Below are 23,410 nucleotides of genomic sequence, written 5' to 3'. Positions count from 1 at the left end.
AGTAAGACTGCCTGCAGTGAATGCTACATTTGCAGCTTTGTGGCCACCCCTCAAAGCACATTATATCACTGCAGCCATGTGCCCCATGCCAGCACCCTGCTCCAGCACAGACTGCAGAGCTCCTCTGGGAGAAAAAGACTCCCTCTGCATTCCCATTACTACCATGGTGAGGGTTTCCAGCATGAGCACTGCATGGCCTGCTCCCTGCAAACTGCTGGGAATGGCTTCTTGAAGCAGAATGATTTCAGTGTGCTATCAGTAACCCCTGCAGCCCAGGAACCCACTGCATGTCCTATCAATGTCTCATCACATCAACTATCTACATGTCATCATTATCAGCCTGACAACAATCACCACTTCTATATAATAGAGGTATTTCTTTGTCCTCAGGGCTTCAGGCAGCCCATCACTCCACCAGCACTACTGTCCCCTAATTTTTAGAGAAAGTCACCCCTAATTTTTTTTTCCTTCAAGGTTTCCTTCAGCATCTTGTGAACTTTCCGAGACCTCTCGTATCTCCCACTCAACTTTGGACTCCCCCTTCTCACCCATCCTTGGAAACTCAGCCATGGACATCCCCTCCCCTTCTGCTCAGCCTTGACACCCACTCCCTTTCTCAGCAGGACCTGAGAGGTGGAGCTCTGGCCAAGGTGAAGCACTGCCACAGCAATTCCACTGCAATTGGTGCATTTTAGTCCGGAGTAGAGAGTCCTCATAATGTCCAGAAGACCACCTAGGAACCTGAGCAATTTCTGTGGAGAAGCTCAGAATTAGAGTGCAAGCCTGGAGCTCGGGACACCCAGCCCAACCCCCAGCCCATGGGTGTCCTGTCCATCTTTGTCCTTCCATTCCTGAGGTATAGGAATATCCCCAGATTTGTAAAGCACATAGCGACCTGTTGACAATCAGCACCTCTGCAGCGTAAGGTGGTCCCAAGACTTTCCAATTTAAATAATAAAAGGAAATGTAAATAATCAATTTTAAGGAAGCACTGAGCCCAAAACCAATTAAAAAGCAGTTGCATTATTTTGTAACTCATTTTTCCAGTCAATCCCTTCCCCAAACCTATTGCAGTGGTTATTAAAAGCAGTGCCCACCTGCAGAGGGAAGAGTCAGAGCGGCTGGGTAGAGGTGAAAGCTTTTACACAGTGAGATAGTCTTCTCAAAACAGCACAAGCAGAAAAATCCAGGTCCAGCCCTCAAAATTCTGAGGTATTTTTGAGCCAAGTCCAAAAATAAGTGCTAGAGAAACTTTTCAGGCAAACTGTTCAGAAGCCACAAAACATTTTCAAGTCCATAAAAAAAAAAAATCCCTTTGGTCTAAGTAAAAGACATCATTTGCTCAATTTCAGATACCCAGCTGAGAACACATATTTGGGTTTACCTTTCGGAGTTTGCTCAACACGATTTGCAGCCAGCCAGCCCTGATGGTTTTACAGCAGGACAAAGAGAGTGATGCTTTCTCTGCTCGGTGAAGGAGAGGACAAGCACAGGTTTCTGCTGAGGTCTCCTGCTGGGTCAGTGCCGCCTCCAGCCCTGCTGTCACATGCCAACCTCTGCTGCCCAGCTGCAGCTACAATTAAAGACAACAGAGACCATCTTTTGTCTCTCTGGGGGCAATGCCTAACCCAAAATCACTCCATGGTCCCCTCATCCACCATCAGTAGTGGTTTGCAGCCTGGGAGCATCTAGGGAAGTAGGAGACTCAGACACCTCTGCTGTTGCATTCTGCTGCACAGTATGGGGAGACCCCTCATCTTTTCTGGAGGAGGAGTGGGAGAAAGGCAGTTGTTAAATGCCCAAAGCAGCCTAAAACAGCTAGCCACATCCTTTCCAGTTACCCAGGTCTCCACAGCATCAAGGAATATTAAAAGAAAAGAAAGCAACAGCTCCAGAAATGAAATTGGGCAAGGTTATTTTCAAGAGATGGTAGTCATGAGAAAAATACAGATATTACAGGCCTTCATCACTACTCTTCTGTAGTGATTTTAGGTATTTAATAAGGAAAATTGAAGTTCTGGAGAGGCAATGGCCAGAAATCTGAACTTCCTGAGGCTTGCCCAATCAATTTCCCCTCTTTTGATGTTTGGTCATCAGTATTTTTCCTGCATTTACCCAAAACCAGTACCTACCTCAATTTGTTGCTGTCTCTTTTTTACAAGGAGCTTGCTTTCAGTATTTCCCACAGGAAATGTGACTCTTAACTATTGTCTACTGAATTTTTGCAGTGTTGAGTGCAACCAGCATCTCTCAAATTTCACTAGTCTATCTTCATCACACCAATACAGAGACCACAACACAGAATGAAAAATTTATTTATTACAGATAGTAAAATAATTCATCCAAGCACATCAGAGCTTCAGAAAGGCAATCAGGGTGTGAGGAACTGGTTCTTATTAGATACTGCAAGGCTCTGAAAGAAGCCAGAGCCAAGGGGAAAAAATACCCAAACTAACAGAAAAGTTTAACTTGAAACCAGGGTAGAGCAGCAAGGAAAGGCCTCAGCTACATCCACACTGCTGGTCTGGCCAGAGTTCAAGGTCTGATTTGTGTATTATTCCTTACCTGCATGAAAGCACGTTTTTGAGACACGGCCCTGACCTGAGCACAGGGCTGTCTGGAAAGGAAATGACCGTGAGCACTGTTGAGCCCAACCTCTCATTTTATATAGCAAGGAAAAGTTAGGTCTGGTCTCAGATGAGCTTTCTCCAGGCCAGTGTACCACTGAATGTCCTGAGCTCACCCCTTCCTAAGGACTGTTCACTATCAGAGCAGGTGCCAGCCGTATGCAGTGTATCACCAAGAGAACCTGAGAGAAACCCCCAGATCAAGGGTTCGCCATGGGGGCCATCCCCCAAACCAGGGACCTGCACTGTGCTGTGTAGCTGCCAGGGAGATCTCTTTGGGTTCTTGACTGATTTGCTTGTTAACACAATAAATGGAGATTATGTGGTGCAAAGAGTAACAGCTTAGGGGCTACAACTAGGGCAGTGATTCTCTCGATGTGCAACATGGTTAAACCAGAAAAACAAACAAACAAACCCACATCAATTTGTATATCTTAAAAGATACAGTCAGGACCCAACAACATTTCACTTGTAATGCTCCTGCCTGCAGAGATGAAATAATACTCAGTGCTTCTCCCAGGGAGTGCAAGGATGAAACATCATCCAAGGAACTCTCACACTGCTCATTTACATGCTCTGGACCAAAGTATACAGATAGCACCCAGGTGAGCAGATAATAGCTCATTTCAAGCACAGGATGCTCCATTTAGTGGCAGATAAACACAGAAGTATGGTGTATGGGAACTGATGGAGTGACTGCTATTAGATATGGTGCATTTATGCTGAGTCCTCCCAAGGCAACTCCCCAGAAGCTGTGAACACTCAGTGCTGCATGAAGCAGCTCTTCACCATGACATGTGTGTGCCTCATCCAGCCTGTTACGGTGAGGATTAATGGAAAAAGAGGAGATTTCTTCAGCATGTGCCTATGAACTTTGGAAAACCAAGTAAAACCAGCTCAAATCTTCATGTGGTTGACTGTCCTCCGTGTCCCTGGGCTAATGATGATGAGTGTATATTTGTGGGTCGGGTCCGAGGTGTTAGAGGGCTGTGCTCTGGGATCTGGTCTTGGCAGTGAGCTAAACTGAGCACCTGTCCTCACACTCCTGCATGGAACACCATTTCTAGGTGTTTCCAGCCAGCAGGAGAGAGAGTAAGGGGCTTCTTCTGCTCTTCTCCCTGGTAAGGAAGTTTCAGTTCCCTCCAAACCTTTCCTGAGTGCTGGTGCCGTCTGAACCCTTTAGAAAAACAAAATGAGAAATGCAGTATTCAGCTCCCTCTCACCTCTGCCAAACTGCATGCATGGAACTGAATGCTCTTTTCTGGACCAAACCTAAGGGATATTCCATACCCAGACTCCACAGGACACTAAAACGCTTTGCTAAGAATGGAGCTTCTTTTGAACTTGCTGAGATTTGAACTCTTTAACATCCTAAGGAGCCAGATTCTCTCTCTGCCAGGACTGCCCCAACAGCTCCAAGGATTTGTTTGCCCAGGTGCTTGGTGTTCTGCAGCTACAACCTCAAGGAAGGCACCGGGCATCCCTGCCCACCCAACAGCAGGTGTGGAGCTGCTGTTGTCTCGGTCCATATAGGTCAGGCGTTCCTCAATTTGGCCACTGTGAGGAAGTGGCAGTGAGAGGCTGGTGAGAAGACATCCCACACAGGCCTCAACATGCCCCCCCCCCCCCAAGAAGAAGCAAAGCAAGAGAAATCATGCAGCCTATGCTGATTTTCAGCCTTGTAAAACTATGCATAGCAGGACATTTAGTCATATAAATATAGTCAGAGAGCAGAGGGACAGCTATGCCAGACAGGGAACATGAAATACATGATTCTTTTTTAGAACAGGAGGGTTCTGAGACTGTATACTGCAAAAGACTCATGACATTTTGTGTTGAGCCAGGTAAGACACTTGGCTGCCTAAATTACCTACTGTTACAAAAGCCGCTTCTGTCTTTAGTTACACAAACTCTTTATCTGTGAACTGCTCAGGGGACTTACAAAGTCCCTCTCTCAAACTTTCTCTCAAAGGCCGAATTTTACAAAAATATAAAATAAATCATCACGATAATACAGAAAGTCCCCAGAACTCTTTAGAAGCAGGAAACTGTAAACAGCAACATCCTGTGTTTCAGTAAATAATTAAAATGCAAAACAGAAACGCCAGCAAAGCAGATGTTAGGTGCAGATTCTTGTAATATGAATTCAGTTGGAGCTCTCACTTTTTACCCCCACAGCCAACTTGTGAAATCTGATGTGTTTTGGATATTAAACAATAACTCCCATTCCTCACCCCTACCACCAGTGATATTCTTCTGCTAAATACCGTGCAAGCTGCATTTTTCAGCACGTAGCAACTCTGTGGCAGGACAGCTATTGCTAAGCCCAAGGGCAGAGAATCCTTCTCTCAAAAATTAGAGCACTTGCAGAAACCTTTCTCTGTGTCACAAAATAGCTCCAAGACAGGGCAGATGAAGGACAAAGAATTAAGAGCAGATTATAGTCCTGGAAGACAAGAACAAATGAACTGTTTATCTGGAACACTGCTGGTGTGTAAGGGAACACTACCTGGAGCACTCACAGGATCTTTGCTTTTGTAACTATGATGGGTGCTAAGAAATTACAGGGTTGGCTCCCTATAATTTTATCAATACATTGCCACACCTAATGTGATTTATGATTTTTACTTGTGATTATCTTAAAGCTGTAGCTCCTGGAGTGCTATGAAGACATCGAGTCTCCCTTTCCATCAAAACCAGTAATGAGCTTTCCAATCTGTATATTTTAAGAGGAAAATTGACAAATATGAACAACAAAACTTGGAAGACAGTGTAAAGAAATTTTGTTGTCTAATATTGAGATTTTTAATCCTAAAGCCCGCGTTAACTCTCAGAGCCAACTGAACTTCTATTTCACACCTGTCACAGCCACCTCACAGACCCTGCTGACAGCAAGCACAGCAATCCCACTGTTGTGCCTCACCAGCTCCTGCTCCCAGGTGTAGAGGTAGACACTGCTGGTGCTGAGCCACTGCTGTTTGCAGCATCCAGCTCGCCAGCACACTTCAAGCTTCTTTCCATGCATTTGTTCAGCATACAGTGACTTTGGTGCATAAACCAGACAGGCATTGAACCTCCCAGGGCAAGGTTTTGTAAGCAGACTTATTTTTATGTTGCAAAGAACCTACTGAACCCCTGATCACTTACTGCAGGGTTTCCCCCTTCTCACTCTTGGCTGTTCTCTTTATAGTTCCGTGCACTAACCGAATTCCCCTGGCTTATGTGCATCGGTATTTGTCACATCAGGCCACCTGTGGCATTCAAACACCTGACTGGAAATGACTCAGCAGCAAAATCCTGTGGGGAGATGATCTGCTACACAGTAGTAAGTGATTATAAACAAGCACCAAAAACTCCCAAGTAAGCCCTATGAACAGACACAGATATTTCCATGAAGCTATCTAAGCAGATGTTATCTATTATCAGCAGAGCTAGTCAAACAAACCCCAGAAATCTACTATAGCAAAACATTTTCCTTCTGGTTATTTCAGTGTTGATCATGGGCTAAAAAATTTTGAGGTAAACAGAAGTCAAAATTTGTATGGTATTGTAAGCATTGGCTCCCACCACAATGTCCATGTTCCCATGAAGGTTTTCACGTAAGTGTAAAACTAACACAGAGCCAGGCACCAAATTGAAAGCTAAGTTTCCTTGATTTCTTCCTCATCCAAGACCCTCCTTCTTCCCCCATACCTTATGACCCCTATTGACATTTTTTTATAAAGGTTCAATACTCATTTGGACACTTGAATATCAGAGGGTTTTTTTTTTTCCCAAAATCAAAGCTGAACCCTTTTGCATTTTATCAGGCCAGAAATCCTTGTATTTGTTGATGGGAGCTACTGCAAATTAGTTTGTAGCAGTGTGCAATGTAGCAGTGTAGAAGGTGCAATGTAAATCAGCATAGAATTATAACTTATAACATGTACCATGAACACCCTAAACACCCCTGAACAGATGAACTATTAAGAACTCGCTTCTTTAATTCCTTCAGAATTTTTGGAAGTTGAGCAAGGCACTATGAATTAAGTGTTCTCTCCTTGCAGTAAAAAGGACCACATGAAAGACTTCACATATTCTCCTTACAGTCCTTTGAGATCTGAGAAAACACAGAAGATGGTTGATTTGGTTCCGCTTTAATCCTTTAAGCAGCTTTAAAAGTACCTCAAGCAGATATTTTTTTTTGAGAAACCTATACTGTTTTGAAGAGGAAAAAGTGCTGTCCTTGACACTGACTGTGGAGGGGTTGCAACATCCTCAGTTCAATGAAGTCTCTGTGACATAGAGCAGGGACAGATTGGAGGAGGGCAGCAGGGATCAGCAGACTACAGGGGCTCTGCCAGGAAGAACGAACTGAAGAGGGTTTAATGTGCATCTCTTGAGCACTGTTTTGCAAAGATTCTGTCTTCTAGACCCATCTTCTGATGAGATTGCAGTGCAGGAACAGGACAGTGACCAAAGAACAAATCTCAAGGAAGAGATAAATACCCTCCCCTCCTCACCACCAACAGTACACTTCCCTGGCAAGGTGCTGAAGGCAGCTATGCCCATGTTGGCAGCATGTCCACTGCAGAGGAGCCTGCAAAGCTCTCCTGCCAAGGAGGCCACCCTGTGAGAGTTGTTTTGGCACACAGCATGCTGTCCCCTCGTGTGCATCTGGCTCCAGCTGGTGTCCTTCCCCCATGGAATTTCTACCAGGGGTGGCAGCACAGCCATGAAGGTGACCACCACCTCACAGGAGAGCTCACCAAGGCCAATAGCAAAAGGACCTCCCCAGCTCCCCTCGACCTTTCCTTCCTGCACGGAGTCAATTCTGCTCCTCCAGAAGGCACCAGCTGCTCTGAGCACACCACAAGCTGCTCAGAAAAATTTCTGGCCCCTCTCTGAGTCTTTGGAAAGTACCTGCTCTATCACTGGCTGTTTCTGAAATAGATCTATACCAAGTCATGTGTCTTTTCTTACTTCAAGTCCTTCTGCCAGCACAGCAAATTTGGGCTCCCATCTCAAAGGTGAAGGCAGCAGAGATTTGTCCACCCTGTCAGAGCAGCAGTTCAGTTATCCCTCAGCAAAGCATAGCCCGAGGAAAGAGAAGAAGCATGCAAGCTGCCCAAATGCAAGGATTCTGCAGAGCCTGCGGGTGGGATGAGATGCTCCTGTAGAATATGACCCTATGACAACTTAAGCAAATCTTTGTCACAATACCAACACCCAAGAGAAAGGAGAGCTGCTGGATTCACAACCATGAAGGAACACAGCACACTGCTGCCTGTAGCCAGGAGGGGTAGCCAGCCCCGAAGAGGAGAAGCCTGATGTTTCATTAGTGCTTATTAGCAAAGATGAGCATTGAGTACAGTGAGCTTTCACCTTTGTGCTGCATTGCAAGCATTAACCTTGGAGAGACTCCTATCTGATAAACACAGTCCATTTACCAGCCCTGTTTGATACGTGTGGGAACCAATGAAGGAAGGTGAAGTGACACATGCAATGCTCCTGATGAAAGATCTCTTTGAACCCAGTAGCTCTGGCTGGCTGGAACTAGACCCTGCTCACCTAATAGATGATGCTTCCATGGCCCATCCCCTCCCCTCCTTTCCATGTCCCAACTAACTTCTGACAGTTTCCCTCATTCTCTTCTAAAAATAGATTTTTTTTCTACAAGAAAAAATAGATTTTTTTTCTATGAGACGTTGTGTGATTTTTTTGGTTTTGGCAACCCACCAGAAACTCAGGACCATGTCTGAAAAATCAGCTTTCGAGTACAGATGCTGCAGAGACCGGAGGATTTCAGAGTTGTTCCTCTGTTATTAGTGAGAATTGGGAGGCTGGACCATATCACGTTGTGCTGAGAAAACAAAGCCAGAAATGAAAGAAGAAGGAGCAGCTTGTGTGAGAGGCCTTTCATCCAAAAGGGAGGAGTGAGCCACAGTGAACACCTTCAACACACCAAGGATGCCAAATCCTGAGGCCACCAATTAGCCTGGTCATAGGGAGAGGGGGGAAGCAGAGCAGGCAGGACCATAGCCCAGTGCACCAGCAGGTGCATTCCCAACAGCCCCAAAAGAAGAGACCTCCTGGTTTAAACACAGCCTAATGACCACTATTTCCAAGAACACAAGTAACTTATCTGTAAACATCACTCCCCCAACTAGGTATTAGCTGGAAGAAAAAGAGCTTTGGAGAGAGATACTAATTACATAGCTCTCAACAGCTGGACTTTGATCATAATTACAGTGCCTTCTTCATCTTACATTAGTGGCTTTCAGCTGCAGCTAGGTGGGCACTTCTTGGAAGGTGGAAATCCCGCCTGTTTCAGATAGTCAGCTCTTTTTATGACTCAGAGCTGACCTGGGTTTTCTGCAGCACAGGATGAGCTCCCACGGTACCATCCAAACAAGTAACTCAGGGGGGTCAGTGACTTGGCGCTTCAATGCAGGTGCTTCTTTCATTATAGCAGCACTTTCCAAGTCCCAGGAGCCAGAGCATTGAGAGGGCTATATTCCTGATTTCAAGCATTCCTTTTGTAAGGGAAGCAGACAGAGAAAGATTTTGAGGTTTTTGCTGAATTTTAGCATCTCTCAGCTCATTCTGTTTAAGAAGAAAGATGAGCACACTCAGGATATACCTTTCCAACTCTTACCTCACTTCAGACAGTCACATGCTACATTTGCATCCTTCACTTCTACCCCAGGATGTACATCCCCATCAGCACCCGGTGTCCCTCTGCCCCTCTCTCAGCTGGGCTGCAGCTCCAGCACTGAACTCCAGCACCCACAGCAAGAGTGGGGTTGTGAAGGAGGAGGCTTCTGCTCTGTGGCCCAGCTGAGTTCTCTATGCTTTTTTTGTGATGCTTTGCTTTGATACCCACATTTACAAAGAAATTAATAGCCTAAGTGAGGGAGCCGGGCTGCTGAGGCAGAAGCTGGAGTGGCCTAAACAATCACAGACAGCACAGATTCAAGCCACCCAGCTATTTTTCCTCATCTGTGGCACTGAATTATTGTGTTGTTTGGATATACCATTTCTCAGTGGCCTGTGAAATGATAGGCATTAAGCATATAAGCATCATAATGGCACATTAGCTAATGCTGCTCGGTGTGATCTGCATTCACCTCTTGAGAGAGGAAATCTTTTATCTGTGTCCCACATTGCCTGCTTGCCAGACACCCCCAAACTGAAGAGATTAATAGATGAAGCAACAGCAGAGGGTAAATTCGAAGCCAGAAATCTTTGAACTAACCGGGATGTATAACTGCTTCCCCCTCCACACCGAACTACAGGGAAATATGTGTGACACCCTCCCCACAATTTGACAGATTCCACACACTTTTCAATACTGGGGTTTTTTGCCAGCATGCCTCAGCTCAACGTTATCTGTTTGCTGGTTAGATAATTACTAGATGTAATTTTGAAGTTGCAGAGAAGCACACTGGTATTAGCTAAATAAAGTACTTTGACCACATCAAAGCAGAAGTGTTTCAAACTCTGTAAAATAAATGCAATTATGAAACTATTGAATTTTGTTAAAGCGGTCAGAGAAATGTCACCCAGCACATCATGAATAAGCAAGCAATGGAGCTTAAAGCTGAAGGCTGTTTATGTCTTCAAACTGAGAAAAGTATCTCTGGGACCAGCTTTCAGCTGATTTTGACCTGTGGCAGAGCTTGGACAAATGCCACTCTTGGCTCATGTAAACAGACATGCATAACAGCTGAGACATGTTGTTACTCTAAGCTACATCTTGAACAGGTTTTATGACTGAGGGGTGTCACAAACTCTGTCTGTCCTGAGGCTTCCCACACTGCAGTGTTCACTTAAAAACTCATCATGCTGCTAAGGCGTGTGGCGAGGAGCAGTATTTCTGCTGAAAGGCCTGACTTGCTGGACGAGGCAGATTTGAAGGGGTGAAAGGCCCATTAAAAAAATTCCACAGAATACAGCCAAGGGATTCCCCCCCCCCCTTTAATTCTTGTTCCACCTGAATGTTTTTGCCTGAGCTGCAGCACCAATTTTCTGAACTTGTTTCTTGACATGAGATGGGATGTGACTGTCAGGAGGGGCTGATACTTTGCATTGCATCTTCATGCTTTCTAATTTAATTTTTTCCCCTTTTTTTCTTTTTCTTCATTTTCTGTTTTGGAATTTTCCCGGCTGTGGTTTCCAGCCGAGGAAACTTATTAATCTGCTAAAGTCTCCACTGCTGCCAGCCTGAATCCACCTTCCCGGATGGGCACCGCCTTTGTACTGCTCTTCTCCTGGCCGCAGGCACATCCCCATCGGGATCAGCAGGGCTGAGCGGATTTGCAGGAGATCAGAGCGTGGCTGCATGTGCCTGGCCAGCCCTGGGGCTCATGTTGTGGAAGGTCTCGCCAGGGAATCCAATACCCCGCCGGCTTCGTTCCATCTTCCTCTGCCACGGCAGCACGGCCAAGGACCGTGCGCTATTTCCCAGCTCCGCTCCTTCCCCTCTGCTGGCCCCCAAACGCGGCCCCTCCTCGCTGCCAGGTCTCCACACTCCTCCCCGGGACCTTCGCACAGCGGTGGCACCAGGCACCCAGCGGATTAAGCAGGGGATAAAAGCCCCCCCAAACCTTGTAACAAGTCACAATAGCGGGGGAAAAAAATAGAGATCACAAAGCTGCCTGCAATGCCAAGGGCTGGGTGATGGTGGCCAAGCCCTTTCTTCAACAGAGAGCTATACATCGTGAGTAGCCTTCCCCAGCACCCTGCAGAGGATGCAGAGTTAATAGTTAACTCTTCCAGGGATTGAATGTCTTCGTGAGACACCAGCCAGGGCTTTTACAAAACACAGACAGAAACTAGTCTTAAAACAGCTCAACAAGTGACTGCGCTCAGAGGATTTCACCTCTCCGAACTTTATGACTGGAAAAATACCATCTACATGTCATTTACATGCTTAAATATAGTATCTTCTGCTGGGGGAAACAAACAAACCGACAATGTGATACTGTGACACCTCCTGCGGACATGCTCTTTTATCTGCTGGAAAGTTATAAAACTCCGCGTAACAACAAAGCTAAAATAAGAGTGGTTGGCAGGCTCTGAGGCTGGCTATTAGACAGAAGGAAAAAATATTCCTGGAAAATTACTTGCTCTTAGAAGGCAGTTTTTTATTTCTCTGAATATTTTAAATTTTTTATTTATCCTTTAAATACCAAAATCTCAGAGCTTGATAGTTAAGCTCATATTATCTCCACGAGCTTTTTCATTTAAAGAAACAAATAAACACACTATAGAAAGCTAAAGCAACTCCTGTACTACCCAGAGCACAGAGTAACCTTCTGCTCCAAAACACAAGGGAAGATACTATCAGCCTTCATGTTATTTATCATATTTTTTTCCCCTCTAATGCCAAAGAGGAAAAGGGGATATCTTAAACGGATGCCTATAATTAAACAGTAACCTGTTAGAAAGCCAAAAATAATAATAAGCTCCATTGAGCATGAAGACAGCGGCACATTTTTTCCGCATGCAGCCCAGCTGCCACCGGACGATAGCAGGAAAGTTAACAATTACACAAGACACTCAGATCAAACCTGCGATAGGAGAGAGTTACGTCACGCTCAGAGACTCACCGCTGGATGCAGGGATCAGGGTAGTACTGCAAGGTGGTGAAAGGTGCTGGTTCAAAATTCATTTCCTTTTGAGCCCCTCTTTGGGGACAAACCAAAATAAAATAAATAAATAGTTATAAAGCCAGCAGGCTAAAAGCAATAAGGTCAAGTGGTACACGAGGTACAACTTTAGAGATTTATTTTACACTTGCGAATGGGTGGGATCTCCTGGGGACTTGGCCAATGGGATTCATCAAGTGACATGAGCATCACCACCACTCCCTCCTCGCCAGCTGGGCATCTTCTGCACGGATATTTTCCCCTCCTCTCAACATCCTTAATAAACTTTGGTGTGCGCTGGCCACACTTGTGTTGGGAGCTCATCTGGGGCTTCTCTGAACTTCTGATCTCACCGGTCATTGGTTGCCTTCCCGCCTGACTTCACAGTTTAATTTTGGCAGCCCTTGCAATTTTTCAAACTGCTGTGGCCGCTGGTCATCCTTGTCTCCAGATGGCCGGAGTTTCCTCTGCTGGGTGCAGCGCCCGTGCTGAATTTCATCGTGCTTTAAAAGCTCTCCTTGTCAACTCTGTGGCTAGTACCTGCATATAGTTGCCTGGGGAATTTTTCAGACTCTCTCACACCACAGTTCAAACAGCCTGTTGTGGTCACAGTTTCAAAAGCTGAATGACAAAATATGGGGAAATTCCTCAATTAAAATTAACTCTGAACTTTTGCTTTTCTCCCTCCCCTTCCTGCTCTCCTCCTCACAAGAAAACTATCAGACATAATTGTTAATGTTTCCCTCTATAGATATTTACCATTTTTTTCTGAAAAAGTTGAGATGATATAGAAATCTTTCATTGCTCTGGTGTTCTGTAAATAATATATACATTTTCATAACTAAAAAACCCCAATATTTTCTTGAGGAGAATATAAAATATAGTAGAAATCACATCTTTTTCAGCCACTAAAGCCTAAAGAAATGAGAGCAAAGTGAAATACACCAAAACAAAATACCAAAGAGGAAAAGCAGATCTGATTTTCCTGAAGGAACATGAAAGCAAGAAGGGATAGCTTTAATTCTCTCCCCACCACCTCCTTTTCTTTTTTTTCTCTGTCTTTTGAATCATACAGAAAATCATTCAGAAAAGCAACCTGTTTTGCCCCCCTGTTTTTTGCCCCACCATGATTTATCCAAATAGTACAGGCTGTAAACCTATCCTGGTTTTGTGGGTTTGGAGAATGAATGAAATATGAATCAGGAGCTAAATTAAAATGGATTCCAGTAGGAAAAAAATAGCATCCACATATCTGTGCACCAGTGGGATTGCATCTTGAAGCAGACCTATACGTTTGTGTGCATGAGGAGAAGTGTAAGGGGCTGCCCTATAACTCACCTATATTTTGTGCCAATGTCAGCACAAATGCCAGCCTCTCAAGCAAAAACCAGGAACCCTCCGAGACAGCAGCGATGGCCTCTTATTTTTTTTCCCTCTGTGTTTTCCTTGTAGGAAATTTTTGTTCGAAGAATGTCACGTGGAAACATTTTCTTTGCTGCCTGTGCCAGGGTGGCAGGGGAGCTATTTCAGTCTTGACATTCTCCACCCACACTCAGCCTGATAGTTCCTAACATCTGTGAATTGTGAATCCTGTAAACTTGCAGGGCTGATCCCCGGCCAAGCCTAAGCAGCTTTCGCTAAGTGGCATTCACCAAGGAAGAGAGGCTGGAAGTGAAGGATGTGTTTATTAACTGAAGTTAATAAACCCTCACTGATTCCTCTGCCTTGCCTGTGGAACATCAGTAATATGAAACACCTTCCCTCTCTTAGGTTGAACTCCAGAATAAACACCAAACCTTGTAGCCTGCGTCACTGGGGAAGAAGTGTGGGAATCTCCAAACCAGAACCTACAAGGAAGGGGAGAGGAGGAATCACACCAGGGCTTGCACACACACAAAACAGCCCAGGGAGCATGGCTGCAGAGGGCTGCATCCCCTTCCACTGCTGAAATCAGTGCTGTGCTGACGCCTGAGCAGCTGCCTCTCCTGATGCAGCAAATACTCCAGGGAATGGGCAAGGAGGGCCAGACAAACTCATGATCCACATCCCTAGCCTGGCTCTGGTCTAGGCTTTGAGCATGCACCCTTAACCAAAGACATGGCAGGCAAATCATGCACAAACTATTTGATCAAGAGCTTGTGTTCATGTTCTCTTGCTTCAGGACTTGGTTTCAATAGGCACCTGTGAATATGGATAACCAACCTGCTGGGGAGGAGCATCAATCAGCAGGCTGGGCTCTGGATACACTGCTGAGACCCCATGCTTGCTCCTGGAGAAACACCAGAACCTTGTTGGATTTCTTCTACCATGCCTGTGGTGGGATTAGCTGTCACATCTCCAAGCTTGGCTTCATGGAAAGGTGGTCATGCATTGTGTGCTCTTCCAACAGCCTGGAAAAGTTTGTCTTTCCTGACAGATTTCAGCCTAAAAGACAAAAGAAGTGCTATGAGATAGATGCTGTTCTTGTGAAATCCTGCTCTCCTACTTCTCCATGGGAGCTGGAGAAGAGTCTTCCCCAGCGTAGCCTGAGTGCCAGGGCCAACACACTGGGAGCAGGGAAAGGCTCGACCATTCCCACCTGGAGACAGACCCACTTCTGGTTTTGGCCAGTCTTCTCACCTGGCACATGCCCAGATCACACATACCAAGGGCTTTGTGAAGTACAACTGGCAGCTCCTGAAATTGATGCTGCTGGGCTGGCCTCTGTCTCTGAGGGTGAAGTTGGCCTCTGGTTTTACACTACCTTAGCTCTGCACAGCAGAGTACCCCTGGGTACCCCAGACAGTAAATACAGGTCTGTTACAGCCCAAACCATCAATCCTGTGATTCTTGGTTTTAATGCTGAACACATCTAGCAGCACCGCAGTCAAAAAGAGGCAGTTAGTCTCCATCTAGCAATTCACACCAAAATAATAACTTTTCCAAAAAAAAAAACCACTTAATTTTAAAAAGCAGCAGCACATAATTTTGATGAGAAATAGTTGCTTGGAGCAGGGCTCTCTTCTCACTCACAAGGCACTGACAAGAGGGGTTTACAGCAAGGACATTTCCATAAAAACTTCTAAAGGGGCCGCCAACTGCCTGTACCAGTCCTCGTGCCTGGGACTGGGCATGTGCAAATTCCTCATGGATTGGTTTGGTTTGGCAGTGCACACAGCACCTGGCTGCTTTTCCCAGAGAACTGGACATTTTCAGCCTCCCACAGAGATCTGGATGTGTTCTGAGGTAGCTCAGAAGGTCTATCTTTGGCTTTTTCCAACTGGAAAACGGAACCATGGAAACCCACTGGCAGCAGTGCACAAAAGCCCCCTGCGAAAGCCAGCAAGTCTTCCGATTTCTCTTTTCCAATCCAAACTTCCTTCCTCCCTTCTGCTCACAGCCAACATTTAGCTGTGGGTTGATTGACCATGAATTTAGGCAGATATTCACCCTTGTAGTTAGGTTGCACCCAGCTCCTCTCAGCTGCAAGGCGCTCCTTTGCATAGCACAGTCCACAGTGGGAACACAAGCCACAGGGTGTGTGTGTGTTTGTGTGTGAGCTGACAATACCCCATGCATAGCTGGAAGGCTCTCAGTGCTCAGTGGTATTTGGCCAACTTCATTTGCATTGCCTTAAAGTAAATCTACAGGAAGATGGAGGCCAAAATGTTCAAGAGCTGGAGATTTCAGAGGGGGTCTGAGTGGGTACATGAGGACTAGATAACTTCTTAATTTAGGAAGAAATTCTTTAAGAAGAAACTCTTTAAGAAGAAATTCTTTACTGTGAGGGTGGTGAGGCACTGGAACAGGTTGCCCAGAGAAGCTGTGGACACCCCAATCCTGGAAGTGTTCAAGACCAGGCTGGATGGAGCTCTGAGCAACCTGGTCTAGTGGAAGGTATCCCTACCCACAGCAGAGTGGTTGGAACTAGATGATCTTTAAGGTCACTTCCAACCCAAACCTTTCTATGATCAAAGCAGCCTGGGAGTGCAGGCAAGGGGGAGCTTCTTGCAGTAGCAGACCTCAAAGGTAGTCAGCTGGCAAGGGGGCTGCTTGTGATATCCTCAGTGTTCACTGCCCTTCCATGGAGGCTTCCGTGCTGGTAGTGAGTGTGATGCTGATCTCACAGCTACAGGCACGTGTACTGCAGAAGCAGGGCGGAAGCCAGGGTGTCAGGGATCTGTCTGGACAGCGGATTTACAGCCAAGCCCCTAGAGCTTGTGGTGAGCAGGCAGCACGGGGCTATGCGGAGGAAGCATGTGTGTAGGTGGGCAGGAATGTGGGGCATCGCTCCGCCACTGCTGCTTCCACGTCTGGGAGAGAAAAACAGCCAGGGAAACAGCTGTGGACTACTCTCCCATTACTCCTCCATGCACCCTCTCTCTGGCTTCGATTTGAGCTGTCACTGAAATGACCACGAGATTATCTTTTAGCAGAGGCAAACATTTATATCCTTGGGAGGAGACTGCTGGGGATTTATAATGGTCTCCCCATCGCCACCCAGGTCAGTGCCAGGATGCCTTTGTGCAGCTCCCGTCCTGAAAAGGGTGAAAGGGAGGGGCACAGTTTCTTGACATCTCTGTGGCTCCAGTACTGGTCTATGGGTCCAAGGACCTTTGAACAACTTGAAGCCAAGGAAGACAGAGAGATGCCAGCTTTCCTCTGAGCCACCTTTTCAACTGCTGGTTTCAGGATTTGCCTGAAATCAGCCCCACCCTTTACATCAGGGGATGAAACATTTCATTCACAGCTCGGGGTTTCCAGGGGAGTGGTTGTGGTTGTTTTAATTTTTTTTTTTAAGTTAAAATGAATTTCTTTTAAGAGCAAGAAGTCTGTGGGATATTTGGGGATTTTTTGTTAGAAAAAGTTGAAGAGAAGGAAATAATTCCCTCCTACCAGCAATAAAATGTTTTTAGCTTGGTTGTCCAAGGGAACAGAAACACACGTCAGTGTACCTTTTGAGCACACTTTCCAATTTCAACTAAGTATTATGAACGTTTAAAGGTCTCAGAGGAATTAAGGTTTTAGGAGTTTCATAAACAGAAGCAAGCAGAGGAAAGACAATTCTTCAGTAACTCCAGTGAAGGGAAAGAGGTAACAGGAGTATGACCCTCACAGGCTTTGGAGAATCTACACGAATGCTCGATGGTGGGAAAAGCTTCCTTAAGAATTCAGATTTTGCCTCCGGCCAATCTCTGATCCTACTGCTCCAGAAGTGTCAGATTTCTGGCTTTTTGCTCATACAAGCCTTCCCCCTCACCTTCCATAGTGAAAGACAAGGGACAGGGAGAACAGCAAACTTAAAAAATAAATTAAGAAATAAAAATACCACAATTTTACACACAATCCTGCCCATCCATCCAGCATCTTTTGTCCCTAGTGCAAAAAAAAGCAGTAAAAAAGGGCACTCATTCCCCAGCCCCTCCATGCTGGCACTGACCTGCCTGTGGAGCACAGACCTGCTGGTGGGGGCCTGAGGGGCTGAGCCCAGGCAGCAGCTCCAGGACAACACTGTCCAACATCTGTGATCTAGGTCATGCTTGGTCACTGATGGCCAAGTCTGGGCCCAGGACTGGTGACAAGTCAGTGAACAAGCAGTCCAGCAAAACCCTATAGGCACATCTAAAGAGAAGATGACAAAGGTGTGTTAATGTACTGCTCTCCATATCCTTCTCCTCAAGCTAATTCTGAACATCTCAGTGCTAACAACTGTGGACTTTAAAATACACACCGGCTTCAAACTGCCATCTGCATGTGAGTACCACACACCTGGGGCTCTGCACAACCCTCATGCTGGCCATCAACTTTTTATGTGGAGTTAGGAAGAAACAAAGGAGGTGGCACTGTTCCAGCCCTGCCCAACAGCACAAGGTAAACTGCTTTCAGAGCTGTCTGGTTGCCTTTGGTGTCTCCTCTGTCACATCTGTAGTGTCAGAGCATAATCCACTCACAGTAAAGGACGGTATAGTTTGGGGATTTCCTTTGCAGCGATAAGGAATGGTTTCATGAGACGCAAACCACTTCTTGAGTATTTGTCCCCAGGACCTTGCCTCAACAGGAACTCAGATGACGGGGACTGTAGGACTGTCTACCTCACAACAGACAAGCTGAAGTCTTCCATGTTCTCACCCCTCACCATCACCTACTTTGTAGTCTTGGTGAGGACATGCTGTAGTTCTGTGCTTGAGAAACCCTGAAACTATTAATACTTTCAAGTCACCCAGAACAGCTACAACAGGAGTTTCCCACTGCTTCCCTTTCTACTCCAACCTCACGGCTTACAGCAAAACACTTTTTACTCTTCTCCAGTTCTCCCACATGTTTATGGAGACTTCCAGCTCCCACAGGACACTTAGTGGCATCCCTTGTATTCTCCAGGCTTTCCTGTCTTCCAGGTCCCAGGGCAGAGACTGGTGCTAAGAGGAAGCCCAGAGCACCTCTCAGCAGGTTAATTGGGTTGTGCTCTGGGCTTCCCACTAGTGCCAACTCTGTGTGTTTCTGTGGGATCACTCCAAGCCAAAAAGCCTGCCTGAGGTTGCCTTCCCTTCTAATTCCCCAGCCTCTTTATCTCACTGACCCCCCACCAAGATCCTCAGAGTTATAGTTTTCTACATCACAGTCTGATGGTAAAGCCTCAGTACAGCTATGGATGTCCCCTCTTCTGGAGACATTCCCACCACTGAGGGCCACACTGGGTCTTTTTTCTCCAGAAATGGGGAGCAGTGGGAGGTTTTGCCCCTTGTTTTCACGTAGCGGGAAGGAGATGATAAAAGAGCAGACTTGAAGCTGAACATGCATTTTAGAAGCTGCAGTCTCCATTTTCTCATGATTGAGAAGTCATCAAAAAAAATTAACTGTAAGGGTAATACCATCATCCAAGAGCAGATATGAACACTGGAGAGGTTTCTTTTCACTGTTACTAAAAAACAGGGCTCTTCTGTGCATGAAGAGGGAGCAAAAGGAACCACGTCTGAGAGGCCAAAACTGGAATTTTGCTCCATCTCCCTAGACAAGCCTGATGGTTATTCATGCACATGTGAAGAAGGTAAAACACAGAGAGCAGCGATTATAGTGATAAACCAGAAACAAGGCCAAAAGGAGGCTCTCTCCCAGCAATGCCCTGACCCCAAGAGGGCCTGCCCTGTCCTCAAGAGCTGGCAGGACACTGTGCAACTCCCACAGGAAACTCCCGCCACCTGAGGTGGGGAGGGAGTGACAGACCTGTGGAGCAGAGGGAAATTCCCTCCCTGATGCCAGTGCAGCTGCATCACCATCTCCAGGCGTTCCCGAGATATAGCGGGGCCACAGCCTGGGCTAAAGTGGGGCTGGAAGCCTGAGCACTCCAGGACAGGTGGCAACACCCTGCTGTGGGGTCAGGATTGCATATCAAAGGGTTGTCAGGAGCTGTGTAGGTGGAAGGCTTGGCCTCCTCGTACAGCTGCCACACAACATGTCTGGCATTCTGGTGAGAACCTTGTCGCAAATACACACAGTGTCATCACGCCTGGTGGGGTCAAGCCCAGGTTGGGGACAGAAACCTCAGTGACCACATCCCTGTGGGTGAAAGCCTGCCCCAGCTCTGCTGTGCAGTGTGGTGGGTGGCAGAGAAGAGCAGGACCAGGAGCTCTCTGCAATTTCTCTTCAGTTTTTAGCGCAGGCTCTCGCTCATCATCTCACCACAGTCCCATCCCAGAGTTTTCCCACGCTCTGCTCTTATCTCCCAGGTGTTCACATCAGAAGCCATAGAGATTGGTGCATGGACTTCAAGGATATCAGCTTCTGAAGTGCTGGTGACAGGCAGCAGCACCAGCCCAGCAGCAAATAAAAGAAGAGGTTTGCTCTACGTGAAGCAAGGCAAAAGCTTTTCTGAATCAAGTTGTCTGTAGAGAGATTCACTCAAAGTTCCTTACAAGGATGGCATATCCTGTCAGCCTCAATGGAAGACGCAGAAAACGCAGTAGACTGAGATTATTGCTGTGTCACTCATCTTTCACTCCCTCTAACTTTTCCTTGTGAGTCAGAGCTGAGTTGCATGTCATGTTGCTGCTATCAACCCTGCTGTTCCTGCTGTTTCCCATCTACGTACTCCACACAAGCAGAAACCTCTCTGTCCTTTTGGCAGCTTCAGAAAATAAATCATCAGTGCAAAAGCATCGGTCTCAAAAGAATTTATTCTTTCCAAACAGGATACAACAAAAACTCACTGCTTGGCTGGCAGAGCTCTAGTTCCCAGCATTAAGGCTATGTCTCTCCTGCAATCCAAGGTGCAAGCACAGCTCCTGCAGGCACACCTGAACTAATGGGATTAAAGCCAGTTCAAGAACAGTAGCATTTAAAAGAAAAATCCCTAAAGCATTAACCACTAGCAATGGAAGTCCTGGTTGCAAACCTGGACATCCTCTGCTAAAGCCTGCACTTCCACACCTCCCCAGCCAGCAGTACCCAGCTCACCATTAACATGGGTGTGTTCACATAGCTAATAATTTCCCTCCTGACTATGCTGGCGATACAGCCCAAGAATGCCTGCATTTAGGGGCACAGAGGTTCTTATCCCACCTTACAGCTTGAAAAACAGTAAGGACAGGACATGCTCAGCTCTGCTAGTCAGTCCATCCTCCTCAGGATGGAGCACAGAATCCACTTAATCAGTGACCTTACAGTACATGGGCATGAAATAAGGGTTTGGTGTCACTTAAGTTAATAAAAGCTCTTTTCCCCTCAGAGCAAATCTCAGGAAAGCTGAAGAGTCAGTGTTTCATGTCTTTGTGGAGAAGATAATGACTTAAGAAGAGTCTCTTGCATTACCCCCATCCTTGCGCTTTGATGTTAATAGCTCATGTATGTATTCTTGAAAAAAAACAAAGCTTCACATCTGATACGATCAAATCTTTGCACCTCACTTTTTCCAAAGTGAAACAATTTCTGCTGTGACTCAGGCTAAGCATGTCATACGTTGCACCCTTGAAGTAGGCAAAAGATTAACCCTCTGTCCCAAGCTCTCAGCTCAGACTTCAGCTTTTCAAACGAGGGTAATTTTCCCACAGCCACGGGACGGCAGAAGCCAGTATTGCTCTTTGTTAGGAAGTGAAGCTGCCAGAAGTGACACACCATCGGGGTAACACCAGCTAAACGAGAGGTACCCAACACACAGGTGATCCTACATTTTTAGAAGCCTAGTCCCTCCTTCTGCGGAGATCAAACCTCGCCCGGGCAGCAACACTGGTTCGAGGGACAGCACACAGGGGGCAGACTGAGAGCCAAAGGCTGATTTTCAAGAATCAGCCTCTTAAAAACCTCAGCAACACAACGTGTTCTGAGGCAGCGCACATCTGCCGTGCAGGAAAGGGAGTTATTGCGAGTGCGCGTAACAGTGCCATCTGGTGATCCCTGCCATCTGGTGATCCCTGCCATCTGGTCATCCCTGCCACCGGGGATCCCGGCCACCGAGGATCCCGGCCACCGGGGCATCCCGGCCATGACATTATTGGTGGCCGGGCAGTGGCGGCAGCCACCCAAAACTCCCGGTACTTGTGGGACTGGCTCCGAGGTGCTCCACAGACCCTTGCTGAGCACTGCTGCTGTTGTCTCATGGGGTGACAGGTCAGAAACACTCAATTTCGGAGTAGGGATAAGGGTGAAGGAGGATGCTTTTTATTCTCTCTGCATATTGACTTCCCTGAAGGCATGAGTTTTAGTGAAGCTGAGCTGCCCTCCATTCCCCATTCTATTTTCATCCATCAAAAGGCCCAATCCTGCCTTTCGTGGGTGGCCACTGACCTTCCATACCTTTTCCCAGGGGCTTTTCCAGATTCACTTAGAGACTAGGGTCTGTGAGGGTGTGAAAACAGAGGTCAGCTCTATCTTGCAGGAGTGCACCAGCCTTGAAGAGCGAGGGTATTTTAGCCCTTAGGCCCACATTTGAGACAAATTTAGAGATGAGAAGCATTCCTACCTTTTTTGTTGGTGGTTTTGTTTGAGGTTTTTTTCCAAGTCACCCTTCTTAAGGGCAGGGCTCCAAAGCACGGTGCAAGTTGCCCAAACAGCATCACACTGGAACCCTTAACACTACCTGCCTCCTGCTCAAGGATTCCCAGGCAGCATTCACAGTCTGCATTAGCTCTGCTAAATGTAGTAGCTTTTCAAGTCCTGTGGAGCCCACATAGCATACATACAACTCCTGCACCCAAATCCACTGCAGCTTAAGACAGCACTAGAGGGACAACCAAAATGTATGGAATGCTGATTGGGCACTGAGGAGTTATGGGCTGTCTGCATGCCTATAATCCACAATAAACACCAGGTGACTGGCTTTCCCTTCATGAAAGAGGTGCCCCCCAAGTCCTCCAGGGACAGGTCCAGGAAGAGCAGTGGTCATTCAAGGCTGATCACAGCTTTGAGAAAAACCTGTCACTTAACAGCTCCTTCCAACCTGCTGAAAGGGGAGGAGGGGACACCTTCAAAACCTCTCAGGCAGCTGTAGCCCCAGCAAGTGCATCACTAGTGTACCAATGATTGTCCCAATATCCCAGGTAGATACAGGTAAATCTTTTCAATAAGTCATCTGAGAAGATGAGGAAGGGGAACACTCATAATAACATTTCCTCTGGTGTTTTCTCAGTCTCCAGGAATGGTCCAGAACTGTTCATGTTCTCCTTTTGGGAGAGCTGGCATTACATACATTTGGCAGGATGTATTACCTACCTCCCTCTGCTTTAAGTAAGAGTATGGGAAAAAAAAACAACCTCAAACATAAAAACCATTTCCACAGTCTGCAAAGCTCACAGTAATGCCTCTTCATGTTTCTTTGCCTGATGCTAACTCCTTATCTGCTCTCCTGCCTCCCAGGAAATGAGAAGCTTATTCAATTGCTTCCAGTTCTCATGGCATGAGGTCTCTAACGATCCATACTTGAAAGTGGTGTTAAATGTGCATTAAATGATGATTCTGAAAGCTCCATTTAAAACAGATTTATTACTAAAATGTGTTCCTAAGAGCACCTAGTTAATGCCTCTTTCCAAATACCTTATCCTGAAGCATTAGCAATCAATTACTAGGCAGACAGGTTTTAAGAAAGTCTCTTCTAAAACAGATTGCAACATGCAGATTCTGTGTTGTTAAAACAATTCACATGCCTTTTTCACACATGATTTCAAGCTACTAAGGTAAGCAAGA

The 23,410-nt window shown here is 46.3% G+C and overlaps 1 protein-coding gene and 1 long non-coding RNA gene across 3 annotated transcripts in view; one reads left to right on the top strand and one right to left on the bottom strand.

Moving 5' to 3' along the window:
• Positions 1-12,370, bottom strand: part of TP63 (tumor protein p63) — a 103,556-nt gene extending 91,186 nt beyond the window's left edge. Inside the window, exon 1 of one of the 2 annotated variants that reach the window (XM_032698176.1) lies at positions 12,221-12,370. In XM_032698176.1, coding sequence (XP_032554067.1) covers positions 12,221-12,282 — 62 coding nt within the window. In that variant the 5' untranslated portion in view covers positions 12,283-12,370. The remainder of the gene's footprint in view (positions 1-12,220) is intronic. The other variant, XM_032698177.1, reaches the window with a different exon arrangement.
• Positions 12,371-16,378: 4,008 nt separating this feature from the next.
• On the top strand, positions 16,379-20,374 carry LOC116791814. Its single transcript, XR_004358872.1, has 4 exons — positions 16,379-16,461; positions 17,243-17,332; positions 17,920-18,109; positions 19,963-20,374. It is a non-coding gene; the product is annotated as an uncharacterized LOC116791814 (long non-coding RNA).
• Positions 20,375-23,410: the final 3,036 nt, after the last annotated feature.

Source organism: Chiroxiphia lanceolata, chromosome 10, assembly GCF_009829145.1.
Source record: "Chiroxiphia lanceolata isolate bChiLan1 chromosome 10, bChiLan1.pri, whole genome shotgun sequence".
In the NCBI taxonomy this organism is placed as follows: Eukaryota; Metazoa; Chordata; class Aves; order Passeriformes; family Pipridae; genus Chiroxiphia; species Chiroxiphia lanceolata.
This window is presented reverse-complemented; position numbering and strand designations above follow the sequence as displayed.